The 14,289-nt window shown below is 37.5% G+C and overlaps 2 protein-coding genes across 8 annotated transcripts in view; both read right to left on the reverse strand.

Moving 5' to 3' along the window:
* mast4 (microtubule associated serine/threonine kinase family member 4) overlaps positions 1-6,833 on the reverse strand; it is a 149,618-nt gene extending 142,785 nt beyond the window's left edge. For 5 of the 7 annotated variants that reach the window (XM_017427536.3, XM_017427534.3, XM_025008409.2 and 2 more), the window contains exon 1: positions 6,357-6,832. In XM_017427536.3, coding sequence (XP_017283025.1) covers positions 6,357-6,551 — 195 coding nt within the window. In that variant the 5' untranslated portion in view covers positions 6,552-6,832. Of the gene's footprint in view, positions 1-6,356 lie in introns of all 7 variants that reach the window. The other 2 variants (XM_017427532.3, XM_017427535.3) reach the window with 1 other exon arrangement.
* A 1,582-nt stretch (positions 6,834-8,415) lies between these two features.
* On the reverse strand, positions 8,416-8,733 carry LOC108242582 (histone H3-like; the record flags this gene model as incomplete). The annotated part of the gene is made up of 1 exon (XM_017427500.1): positions 8,416-8,733. A coding segment is annotated over one exon (318 nt), but the record flags the coding sequence as incomplete, so codon positions are not given.
* Positions 8,734-14,289: the final 5,556 nt, after the last annotated feature.

Consider the following 14,289-nt stretch of genomic DNA (forward strand, 5'->3'; position numbering starts at 1 on the left):
GCTACCCTAGAAGTACAGTTTTTACCTTACTCTTTATTCAAGTTTGTGGCTTTCTTTTGTCTTCAGTACAATTACTTTCAGTTGGTTATTTGAGGCTTAACAGAAAATGTGAACACTGTGATTGACAACATGACAGCCTTTTAGTGACTTGTGTGTAGGCAAGACTTTTATATCAATGGTACAGCCCCACATCCCTAGTGCACAGGCTCTGGCTCCAAAAATACATCATAGAATCTATCCTCTCCCCCAAAAAGAAATAAAAATTAAAAAAAAGACTATAATTTTGGCTTCAACTATGAACAACAGGAGAAAGTGGCGTGCTTAGATTATCTTCATAAATGTTGATGCATATAATGATTTATGCCCCACTCCCAAACACTGTTTAGTTAAGAAAACAGTGACAAACTAAACAAACTAGAATTTCTAAAGTAGGGCTCTTTCACACCAGTATGTCATTTTGAGAACAGGTTCTTTTCTAATCCTGAAAAACTATATAAAACAGGCTCTCATTTGGCTCGTCATTAGTCTATCCCAGAGGAAGATATCTGCCCTTTTGTCCATACTCCATGCTCTGTCTGCTGTTATAGCTGATAAGGTACCAAATATTGATAACTTTTGACAGAACATAACTTCAAAAATGACTAAAATGTTGTTTAAAGTAACAGACTGACAAACTGTCATTGAGCCAAGGCAAATTATTTGAGAACCAACATTTAGAAACATTACACCACCCCAGGCATATCATCCGAGGAACCTCTGAGAATGTTCTGCAAATAAATACCAACTTGCTTATCTTCAAAACAGAGAAATGATGATCAATTCAATTACTTGCTTTTTTAAAAACTAAATAAAATTTGTCTTTTGACTGCCAACTTGTTTACACCTACACAGTCACCAGAAAAGTCAACCACAAATAAATAAAAACTGCAGAATAACAGCAATAAAAAGGTTACACAACTTTTTGTACTTCCCCTATGCTGACAGCGAACATCAAAAAAGGGTGGAGAGAGAGTCAGACACCTACCGCCCAAAAGACATGTTGACTTTCATCACAGTTTTGAAAAGATTTATGGGTCAGACAAATGTGTGAAACTCAAACACACCCATTAAAGTACTCTGAGAAAAGAAGAGCCAGACAAACCAGTCTGCAGAAGCATCCAGTCAACAGGCAAATCAGAAAGCTGAGGCACAAATTCTGTCTTCCTCATTTTCTCCTTCTGTTTCCTGAGTAAACAACACTAGAACTGTTCTTTCTTCTGAAATGAGGGAATCAAGATGAGTCTCACTTTGTGCCTCATAAGTATATTATCCATTTTAAATCTAAATATTTATTTTCTCCACTGCCAAAAGGCAGCAATATTTTTTTTTGTTTTTACCTGTCTGTGTGTGAACGTACCACCAAAATATTTCATGAACCATTGATAAAATTTAAGGAAAGTGTCAGAAAGTAATCACTGAATGTAAACCTACAACTGATTACCTTCTGGAGCCAACTCAATTCAAGATGGCAACCACAACCAACTGACTTTAGAAAACAAAAACGGCCACAACTCAATCAGTTTTACAGACATTGCACTAAAATCTAATAAAATATAGTAACTTACAATATAAAGCTAAGCCTTTAATTTTACAAACAAATTGCAGGTTGAGGTCAGGGAAGAGGTCCTGCCCCAAATAGAGGAGTTTAAGTATCTTGGGGTCTTGTTCATGAATGAGGGTAAAATGGAGCGGAAAATCAATAGGCGGATTGATGCTGCATCTGCAGTGATGTGGACGCTGTACTGATCTGTCGTGGTCAAAAGAGAGCTGAGCCAAAAGGCGAAGCTCTCAATTTACCGTATTTTCCGCACTATAGGGTGCACTGGATTATAAGGCACACTTTCAATGAATGGTCCATTTTTGAACTTTTGTCATATATAAAAGGTGCACCGGACTGTAAGGATCATTAAGCGAAACAAAACAGAGAGAATACTGCACCGACGTAAAGGCCCACACATACTCAGGCGTACTTCACTTCACTTTGAGTTAGCATTGAGTTTGCGCGGACCTCCAATGGACAAGTCTGCGCAAAGATAAATTTTTATGACTGCATACACGCACTGTGTGTCGCACAATAAACTGCCCGTCGAGAAACAGTGTTCACATTGAACTGTTTTGTGTGCGACACCAACCACTCTCAGGTGAGAATCGGTGCCACCGCACAACATGACTGCTGCTCTCTGTGCAGCACTGACAGGTGTGCTGCCCTGGTGGTGAAGAAACGGGGATAAAGGCACCTTCTTTTCTTTTTTTTTTTTTTTTTTTAAAGCTAAGAGGCAAGTGATCTCTTCCTCCTCGTCTGGTGACGCCATGACTGAAATTTGTCACAGGAGAATTTTAGGCAATCTGTACATTCAAGTATGAAGTCTCATCTGTCCGCAGACAGTCTGTCCGGAGTCTGCGTGGCTCACGGAGTACGCATATTACACCCAAGTATGTGGGGGCGTAATGCTGCAAGTGGTACGACTTTGTAGTTTACCAAAGTCGTATTAAATCATTATGACTTCTTACATATATAAGGTGCTCTGTATTATCAGGCGCACTGTAGTTTTTTGAGAAAATTGAGGGCTTTTAAGTCCAGGAAATACGGTACATGTCGATCTACATTCCCACCCTAACCTATGGTCACGAGCTTTGGGTAGTAACCAAAAGAACAAGATCATGGATACAAGCGGCTGAAATGAGTTTTCTCCGCAGGGTGTCTGGGCTCTCCCTTAGAGATAGGATGAGAAGCTCAGTCATCTAGGAGGGACTCTGAGTAGAACCGCTGCTTCTCCACGTCGAGAGGAGCCAGTTGAGGTGGCTCGGGCATCTGGTGAGGATGCCTCCTGGACGCCTCCCTGGTGAGGTGCTCTGGGCATGTCCCGCCGGGAGGAGGCCCAGGGGAAGACCCACAACCCGATGGAGGGACTATGTTTTTCAACTGGCCTGGGAACGCCTTGGGATTCCCCCAGAGGAGCTGGCCCAAGTGGCTGAGGAGAGGGAAATCTGAGCCTCTCTGCTTAGGCTGAGGCCCCTGTGACCCGACTCCAGATAAGTGGAAGATAATGGATGGATGGAGATTACATACCATTTAAAAATAACCTTGAAGTCCTTTTATTTTATTATTGCCGTCCTGACTAACAAAAAAAAAAAAAAAAAGAAACACTCAACTTTTTGTACAAAAAAAAACAAGATTTTAGGACTTTGTTTTAAATGTACACATTTTACACTGTTACTCCTGTTTTCAAAAATCACAAAACGTCCCCACTCATCTTAAGTGACGCAATAACATCCGCCTTTATACACGTTGAGACTGAGCTGCATGGACAGGACTGGTTGTTGTGTCCCACACAAAGGTGTGGGAAACATGAGATGACCCAGTATTCTTCTCTTCTAAATGATTAAAAGAGTCGTCCTTAGCGTTCTTTCCGAGCAGTGAACACTGATACATAAACCTGCTGGGTTTTGTTTTGTTTTAACTAGCAGGTCCATATAGAAACAAACACACTCTAAACGACAGACTCTGGACCCATTCAGTATCAGAGGTTTGCAGAATGAACAGGAAGCCAGAATATCATCTTATGTTGACAAACGACTGACGCAATATTGATCCATCAGTTAGCGCTCCGAGTTTATGTTAATTATTATTCTCAGCTACTACTATATCACCTTTTAACAAAATAGGAGAAAACTTGACAGAGTTATAGGATTGTGTGTGTTTTCTAATGTCAGTTGGCTGTGGTGGCCATCTTGCATTGAGTTGACTTGAAATGTTAATCAGCTGTAGAAGCACATCCATTGAATACTTTGAGAGTTTCAATAAAGTCTCTCTAGTGATTTATGTTATATTTTGCTAACAGACAAGAGTAAATGCCAAACTTAAATAAATATCTGGTGCATTGTGTGATGCATGGAATATGAGTTAGAGGATTACTCTCAGCTACTACCAAACCAAATTTTAGCTCAATATCTGTAGAATTAGAATAGTTATAGCCATTTTTGGAAGGTCAATTGGTTATGGCAGCCATCTTGAATTAAGTTGACTTCAAAAGTTTATCAGTTGCAGATGTACATCCAACTCTTACTTCCTGAGATTTTTATTTAAACCCATCTACTGGGTTTATACATTTTGATAACAGAGTTGACTCCTAGGCCTGTCGCGATAAACGATAAATCAATTAATCTCACGATAGAAAATGAGGTCGACAAGTTTCATTTATCAGCGTTATCATTCCTTTGTGTCTGTCTCTCTTTCTACTGAAGACTCTAGATAACAAAAGGCTCCGATGCTCTTCACTGACCCCTCCCTTTCTCTTAGTGTAAGGGGGGCGTGGCCTATCACATCAGGTAGCCAGCCGAGGCGCTTCGGCTTGTAGCTTTGCAGCGTTAGCCCCCGGTAGTAGTTAGCAAGCTAAAGAAACGCTGTTTGATATTGGGGGAAAAAACGAAATGGAATTGGTTTCAACCTCAAAGTAACAGCAGCGGTGTGGGAGCACTTCAGATTCAAACCAAATGACCGAGGCGAACCGCTGAACCTTTGTGAGCCGATATGTTGCATTTGTACTTCTGTCGCCGTGTGCATTTGTTAGTTTGCACTTTTTGTTTATAAAACTGTCAGTTTTGTCCGTCTTCACTATAAAACTAATGATTATTACTTTCTGAAGTGCAGTTTAGTTTACGGACTTAATAATCCATATTGTTTTGGTTGAATGTAGGTTTCATCTCCGTTTTTTTTTTTTTTTTTTTTTTTTTTTTTAAGTTTTTATTCAAGTGCATTTTTTGTTAACGGAGACTGAAAGTCCATTTTATTTTTGTTTTCGGTTGTTTTGTTTATTTTGTGTTCCAGTTCAATGTTAAGTGTTCTTTTAAAAGTAAAGTTTACTAATCTTTGAGAGGATGCACTTGCACTAATATGTTATTATCATTACATTAGTTTAAAACTATGGAGAGCCATTTCAGCTAAAATAAATAAATAAATAAATAAATGGGTAAAATAAATCATTAAATGATAAATAAATGAGTGAAATAAATACATAAACAATTGCCATTTTTATTCCCATTTATATTTAGTCTTTTATACGTTTATTTTTCATTTATCTATTTTTCATATATCCACTTTTAATTTTTCCCTTTTTTATTTAACCATTTTTCATTTATCTATGATCGCCTCTCTTCCTGAAGTCTCAGGAGAATCCCATAGGTCTAAAAAACAGCAACAACACAGGGCCAACATTGTCCACAGCACTTCCGTTGTTTGCACAACTAGCACCAAGTTTTTGCAGTTTTTTGCAGTTTTGTTTGGGTCACAGTATTCGGTGTAAAAACGGAATGTGCTGCTCCTTCTGCGTTCGCCATACCTAGACTGCTTTTTCGAGGGAAAGTCCTGAGGAGTTCAGCGCTGCAGATGCATCTAACCAACCAAAAGGCTGACATTGTAGCCTGAAGACACCGCCCCTCATTATTATATAAAAGGAGAAACGAAGAAGGAAAATGGTAAGTGATAAATAAAAAAAATAGGGAAATACTAAATGAATAAAGGAAATTGGAAAATGGGAAAATAATACATTTTTCAGAAAAATGTTAAATGAAAAATGAAGGGAAGGTTTTGTTGCTATAGTCGTCTCAGCTCTGTAATGAACATTTCCAACCAGAGGACTTTAACAGGACCAGCTTAGAGATGATGTGATCTCATCTGTCTTCAACTTCCCATGTCATCTCCAAAAACTATACATGTTAACAGAAGTGTCTATGATTCATGTGTAAAACTAAAGTTAATATTACACTTTGTTAAATCTGTTTTATTATTTGATTTTTGATAGTCAATTGAAAATGGAAAGAACGAATGATACACGAATTGCCGATTACTCATGTATTTATTTCACTCATTTATTTATCATTTATTGAATTATTTTACTCATTTATTTATTTTACCCATTTATTTATTTATTTAATTTTGGCTGAAATTGCTCTCCATATAAAAAAAGGCCTCCAAACAATATTATCGTTTATCGCAATAATTTCAGAGACAATAAAAAGGCCGTATAAAAAGTAGATGAGGTCAAAGAAACACCGCATGAATCAGACTTAGACTTTATGACTTCTGTAACCTTATAAATATGATGAGCTCAGCTCAGTCAGGCTGAAAGCTGATATCTGAGCCAAAAGTAAGGATTCATTGAGTTCAGAAAAGCTATTCTTGGGATAAAGATTAAAGACAAACCTAAAAGGTTTAACATTACTGTGCTTTTCATTTAAACTAAATAACTTCCTTTAAACAGTAACGTTTTTAAGTTTCATTTTGCTGATTCTTGTCACAGTTTCTTGCGTTTGTTTACCTTTTCTGTTGTCTTATCCTGTCCTACGTCTCCACCATCCTCCTGGTCCGACTTTTGTTCCTCTTGTCCGTCTATGTAAACTTTGACGTCCATCTGAGAAGTCACGTCTTCCACCTCCTCGGAGATAGTGTGGGAACTGGAGGACGAAGACGAACTCTCGCTGCTTAACGACGCCAGGACCCAATGTTCCTCCATTATGTCAACAAGTAAAAACAAACCGCAGACTTTAATTAACCCGTCAGAACACCTGCTTTTGCTGTTGTTCGCTTCATTTCCCCTCAACGAGCAGCGAGACTCGACTTTCGTTTTTAAGCTCGAGGGGGAGAAAAGATAATAAAGTCACGACGCTAACATTTGATGTTGTGGATAGAAATGTAGCTATCGAATCGGTTCCAAAGCTCCCACACAGCACGGGCTCCCTGGTTGTGGTGTCAGCTGAAGCCATTCAGGTGGTGCCGCTGCCCCTCATATCACACAACTACTGCCCAACTGAAGCCCCGCCCACAACTTGGAGCGCCGACTAATCAGATCACTGCAGCTGAACCTGACAAATCCTGACTGTCAACCGGAGGTGTGTGCTGATTGGCTGATGGGAGTTTTAAGAAAAACAAATTTAAATTATTAGTCATCCTAATACTCTTTAATTTATTTATTTCCCCTTTATTTGTTTGTAATAGTTTGTTTTTGTATTTATTTTCTCATATTTGGGGTATTTTTTCTTGCTCTAAGTTTTGTTATCTTTGTCTTTCACTTTATCTGTGCACAGAGAACAGATACACACCCACCCACAGCGCAGACACACACACACACACGTCACACATACGTTCGTATTTATATTCTCATTTGGACATTATATCAACTTGCGTTCAGTTCTGTAACCTAACCCTGAGCCTAACCACCTTGTTAAAATTTGTCTAAAGTACAAAAGCATTTAATTCAGATTGAGTTTACTTGTTAGTTACTTTCCTTGCACTTTAATGGACAAATGCCAACATTTTGATCCATGGCTTTATTTTTAAATATTTGCTTCAATAAAAGAAGTAGAAGTACTAAAAGTACAGAAGCACATTAGACTAAATGTTCTTAAATTACCAAATATGAAAATATCCAGTGAGTAAGGTGTAATAAAACCCACTTTTAAAGTCTAAAAATAGATCCTTCAAGTATCAAGATGCTCTGCACAGAGCTTCTCTGAAACAGTCAGCTCCTTGTAGAAGGGAAGTAAACTTTATTGTTCTGAAGGAAACTTGGGCCTGAGCAGAGTCCAATGGCACTTTGTTTCATATTTTACAAGAGCTTGTCTCTATAGAAAACAGACTCTGAGGGTTGTTAGGTCCTTTTAATGCATGTTAAGCTGTTTGTTAGCTCTGGAATAGCTTTCAGATGCATTGTTAGGTTGTTCTGGTAAAGTTTGGCCTCATCCAAAAGTGGATGTCTAAAACTACATGACCATGTCAAGTAGGCTTTGATTATTGCATAGTCCCAAAATGAGCATGTGCTGTTTGTATGGGATAATTTGCTCGTTCTCTTAATGGACAACAATCAGTTCAATTAAACATGGTTCACATTATGCTAAAGCTCATTCTGTTTCTTGGAAATATTTTCTCCTGTTATGTATGTATGTATGTATGTATGTATGTATGTATGTATGTATGTATGTATGTATGTATGTATGTATGTATGTATGTATGTATGTATGTATGTATGTATGTATGTATGTATGTATGTATGTATGTATGTATGTATGTATGTATGTATATATGTATAAACTGAAGTCCTCCCAGAACAGTTTTTTTTCTGCACTGACATTCAGCTTATTGCATATTTACTTCTGCAACAGGAATTTAATTGTGTTTTCTTGGAAAGAACCCTTATGTTTACAATAACAGTAGCACATGTGGATCAAATTCAATATTCAAATTCAAATTCAAAAATACTTTATTATTCCCAAAGGGAAATTAAATGTTGTTGTAGCTCATTGTCCTGGTTTTGTTAGAGTTTTTATAGATGCTGATGGCTGTGGGCAGGAAGGACCTCTTGTAGCAGTCTGTCCCGATGTGTCCTCAAAGAGCCCCACCAGATGAGCCTTGCTCGCCACCTGCGGAGCCATGATGGCCGAGCTCTGGAAGCGCAGGTCGATCTTGAAGTCCTGGGCAATCTCCCGGACCAGGTGCTGGAAGGGCAGCTTTCGGATGAGCAGCTTGGTGAACTTCTGGTGGCGGTGGATCTCCCTGAGAGCTACGGTACCCGGCCTGTAGAGGTGAGGCTTCTTCACTCTGCCAGTGGCCGGGGTGCTCTTGCAGGAGGCTTTGGTGGCGAGTTGCTGCCTAGGAGCTTTCCCTCTGGTGGATTTACGGGCGGTCTGCTTGGTTCTGGCCACGACTGGACTTCAGGGTTCTTCACATTTAACACTTGTTGTCATGACTCATGGTTACGCATCATAACAAAATGTCCAAAAGTGAAAAGGTTTCAGTAAAAGTCCTTCCAGCTGCACATGATACCAGAGGAAATAATCATCCCAAAAAAGTGATTAAGAGCAAGAAAAAAAGAGGAATAAAGTTAATAAAGTTTTCAAAAACAGTATCTCAGAATGAGTGAAACAGAGCTACTCCAACATGCAGCCACCTCGAGCAGCACAATTCTAGAATTCAGAAGCAGAGAGTATACTTACCACTAGAGGGCACACTTGCACAAAGTTCCATAAGTACTTTCTATTTCTGAGTGCTCTAATGTTTGACTTTATAGTCTGCAGGGGTCACAGGGGGCATCATGAAGCTCTCGGCTGGTGACTGGTACAGCTTGGGCAGACAGTGAGTCTATCACAGATATCAAACTATGCATTTAGTCATATAAAATTGCTCTTGTCCTAAATAAAAACTTAACATGACTGACAGTCTGACTTCTTTTCTCTGAGAAAAGAAGTAGGTCAAGATAACATCTAAATACAAGAGAGAGGGTGTGGCACATACACACACAAGTTTGTATTTTTACCTTTATTAGGACATTGCATTGACTTCCATTCATTCCTGTAGCCCAACTTTAACCATAACAGTACTTTAACAGTACATACCTAACCTTAAGCAAAACCTAAACTCATTTCACACCTTAGCCCTAAAGCTAACCCTTAACCCAAAAATGACATTCCACCATACTAGGACCAGGTACACACACACACACCGCAACCACCATGGGTTCTGTCTGTCGGGTTATGTATAATTTCAGATCTCTAATCATTTTATTGCCTCACTCTAACATGCAAAAGGTGGGTGATAATGTTTTTGCATGTTTCTGTATTCAGTTGTGTGACGTGGTTCATGAGATAGCATGAACCACTTGGCAGATTTTGAGGAAACTTTCAGAAAGTAATCACTGGATGTACATCGACAACTGATTAGGTTTTCTAGACAACCCAATTTAGGATGGCTGCCACAGCCAAGTCACTGTGACAAACAAAAATGGCTTCAGTTCAGTCAGTTTCACAGATATTTAGCTCAAATTTGGGGTGGTAGTAGCTGACATTCATCTCCATCATGTGCTCCAAGCACCAACTGATTCCACAAGATGTGATTTTAAAACTGCTGAAGCCAACTATGTGTGTTCGCAAAATATTTCATGAGCCACTGGGTGAAATTCATTAAAATCTGTTTAGTTTTCACATCTAGCAGCTTAGATAAAAATTTAGATTCTGGTTTAGGACTTAATTGTAGTCATCTTTTACAGTACTTGTTTGTTTGTAATTATTGCTGTGTGTGTCCATATGTATTTGTGTCTTTCAAGAAGGTTAACAAATTTGGAAATTAATAAACTTGCTAGAAAAGAGGATAAAGAATAAAAACTGACATTTTTTCTCAGTTTTCGTTATAATTATTATTAAATTGAACATTTGAAGACAAAACTTAAAATTCTGTATTGTATTTTTCAACAGAATCACAAATTAAAAACTGATCTACACAGATGTGAGAATGATGCTTTGTATATCCAAACACTATGTTAAGGATTCAACAGAGAATTTAATGCATTCATATATTTTCTGTACCTGCCTAGTCCTGTTTAGGGTCACAGATAACTGGTGTCTAAAGCTGGACTTATACCACGGGTCACCAGTCATTCATGAACCAACCGAGAGACAAAATAAAATTATTAAAAAATGCATATTGCCCAGAGTATGTGTTGTAAACACTCTCAACTACTACCACACCAAATCTTAGCTCATTATTTGTAAAACTGGCTGAGTTTAAGCCATTTCTATTTTTACTAGTCATTTAGGTATGGCAGCTATTTTAAATCAGACTGACTCTAAAAGTTAGTCAGTTGTAGAAGTGCATCCAATGATTGTCTTCTGAGAGTTTCAATAAAATCCATCCAGTGGTTCATGACATATTTTGTTAACAGTCAGACAAATGAGCACACAAACACAGGCAATTACATTATTGCCCACTTTTCATGATGGTGGGTAATATTAACCAGCGGAGGCCAGTTTAGAATCTCCACACCTAACATGCATGTTTTGGCCTGTGGGAGGAAATCGCAGTACCCCTGAGAAAACCATGCATGGGTAAACATATAAACTCCACACTAACAGAACCAGCTGGGAGTCAAACCCAGGAGCTTCTTGCTGTGAGGCAACAATGTGCAGCATACTGAAATGAATTTCACCTTACAACAGCAGTAAAATATTAAATAATGCTGCAGAATTAACAGTATTTTACTGTTCTTTAACATTTACTGAAATCTAATATATATCACAGTATATTACAACAGAATATCAGTTAAAACATGCCACTATAATGAAGCTAAAGTGAAGTTTATAATCCATTAAAACTGTTAATATTAATAAACATTAAAGGGGAATCCAGTTTCATTATCTGCTAATTTCAGATACACGTTACTTTCTAAGAACTATTACTGTTTTTAAATATAACTTCAGCTTTTCTGAGAACAAACAAAAAGTTAATGGTGGGGGTGTGGGAAATGCACTCATGGTGTCCATAAGTGAAAGTGGGTGGGGGTTGGTTTCAGAAACTGCTGTTTTAAGCAGCTAAATTGCAATCATCCACTGTTTGTTCTGAACTGATGGCATTCGGTCATTTACATGCAGCAAATGTTATTTGAACTGTAACGTATGGGTCAAGGAGCTTTATATTGATTCAAAATGTTACAAAAGACAATTGTCAATTTGTTGTCATATAAATTATTTAAGCTTTATATCTGCTTTATTTTTATTATACTTTTGTAAAACTTTAAAATAACATGCTGACCTGATGTATTCCTTCTTATCACTGATTATGTGTCTTTAAAAATAAAGGTTTTATTACTAATGCCTGGTGCCAAAAGGTGAACGGCAGGTGCTAATGTTATGCCTGTGTGGGATGTGTGGGTGTGTCTGTTAGCAAAACATCTTGTGAACCACTGGGCATATTGTAATGAAGTTTTCAGGAAGTAGTCATTGGATGTATATCTTCAACTGATTAACATTTTAGGATCAGTCCAATGCAAAATGGCTGCCACAGTCAACTAACCTTAGCCAACATAAAAATGGCTATAACTCGGTCAATTTTACAGATCCTGAACTAAAATCTGGCGTGACAGTAGTTGAGACTGATCTTTGTTTAAATTAATGGACTTAACTGTTAGAACAAACTCTTGGTGTCTGTTAGCAAAATATCTAACAAAGAACAAAACAAATTTTCATGAAACTTTAAGAAAATATTTATCAGACGTACATTTACAACTGATTCACTATTGAAGTTAAACTATTTCAAAATGGCTGTCACAGCTAATTGACCTTAACCAACATAAAAATGTTTATAACTTAATTTCATTTACAAATATTAAGCTAAGATTTGGTGAGGCAGTAGCTAGGAGTCATTTACAACACATACATCTACATATTGTGCAATATTTGGATAAGATATGATCAAGATGGCCATAATTTTATCATTTTTCAACATAAGATGATAGTTTAGTTTAAAACTTGAAAGGCAGTGGGTGATTTGTATTCCTCAAAGTGACGTCTTTAATACATGCTAGGTCTTTTTGAATGACTCTTGACAAGCTGAAAAAAAACATGTTGACCTAATATATTCATTTATTAATTCATTAAATGATAATGTGTAAAAATAAAAAGCTGGGGGGTTAGGGTTATGTTTTTGTTCATTTAAATTCATCAAACTGCTTTTTTTTTTTTTTTTTTCTACTGGAAATGATCCAAAATGCAAAGATTTATGAATCATACGCAAATGCTACCTTTGGGGGAGGCTTGTTAAGCTTTCTATGCACCGGTGGTACAATCAAAGCCAACCTACAAAAGCAAGAACAGAGTCTGATCAAAGCAAAACAAAGAGAAAGGAACTCATGTTGCATTTCAACTCAGGTTGCCCGCAAGTGACTTACAGCACATGGCTGATCTTAAAGATGATAAGAGTTAAGGTGGGGAAATTTGCATTTGCGAAAAACACGAGTAGGCAGTCACTTACTCGTTTAGCGGAAATTAGCTTCCTGTGACGTAGATCTTTAAATGTTTTCTAATTTACCTTGGATTTATAAATTTGGAAAAAAAAATGTATGAGATCTGCCTTGTTGTTTGCATTTTTAAATATTTTTACAGTTCTGACTTGGTTCCACCTCAAGTTAAAAATACACGGGACACTTGTTTTCTGCAGATGATATACTGCTCATGTGTTAGGATGATAAGAAAAAGACATTAATGACATTTTTCAGATCAAGCAGCTACAGTCGGTGAGGTGTGAAGTGAACTTCCCGTGTGTTTACAGTTTAGCTCAGAAAGAGGAACATGCAGCCTAAAGTACATCAGTGTCTTGGTGTTTTGCTTTTTTTCTGACTGTATACCAATGCACAAGCACATTTCTATTTATGTTATTTGCATTGTTTAATTTGGAGGGTGTCTTATTGGGAAACAATTCAACATTCATTTTTCATCACCTGGTCTCAGTATATGGAAGACATTTTTTTTAAAGTACATTCTTCATTAAAATATTAATAAGAAGTATAAAATGTTTTAAAATATTTGTCCAGTCTAGCGAAACAATTCAAGATTAACTCATGTTCAGAAGTTCACATGACATGGAGGTTATTTAATTTTTGTTTTTCAAATCTCATTGGTTTGATAATTTGTTGGTGGTCCCTAAGCGAAGCACCGTGTTTAGGAGCAGGAAACACATGCTTGGGCTGACTGATATCTAACTGCCAGTACTGGGTCAAACAGCAGGAAGACACCACTGAAAAGTCAGAGTGTAAATATCCAATATCCAATGCTGAGTCCCCCTTGTGGTCTGGTGCACTTCTGTTTCATGAAGTAAATTTGCAGCTTTTTTTTTTCTTGCTAGTGGTTTTGATATTTACAGCATTTTTCCTTTGCATTTGCTTTGTTGGTTGTATCTTTTTGCTTCTGTCTATTTTCTGTGATTGCAGCATTTTTCTGTTGCGTTTAGGGTTTTTTTGTGTTTGCATCATTCAAGTGTCTGCAGCCCATTTCGCCAAAGGTGAACGGTATGTCAGGAAAATGCTCCTGTCATTCAAAAAAAGCAAAATCATGGCTTGTCAATGTTTATAGCAGCACAGACTGTGCTTTTTAGAATAAACTGTTATGGACAGATAAATCAAATATTTGTGTAAAGCAGGAGACAAGTTTGTAAAGACTAAGAACTTCAGATCAGCTGACAAACATAGCGGTGGAGGTGTTAAAGTTTGGTGTCATGTCGCTGCCTCACAAACTGCAAAGTTTGTTGTCTATATTAACTGTAAAGTCTGTGTCACGTCAGTGTCTGCTTGAACACAATGTGAGGCCACTAAATTTAAAAGGAACTAGGAGTAACTCTTAATTCTTCTCAGAAAGAAATTCAACAAGGACTCTGCAAAAAAACGGAAGAACTTAGATATAAACCCAGGTTTTAGGTTTTGAGAATAACGCAAA

Source organism: Kryptolebias marmoratus, linkage group LG14 (genome assembly GCF_001649575.2).
Source record: "Kryptolebias marmoratus isolate JLee-2015 linkage group LG14, ASM164957v2, whole genome shotgun sequence".
NCBI lineage: Eukaryota > Metazoa > Chordata > Actinopteri > Cyprinodontiformes > Rivulidae > Kryptolebias > Kryptolebias marmoratus.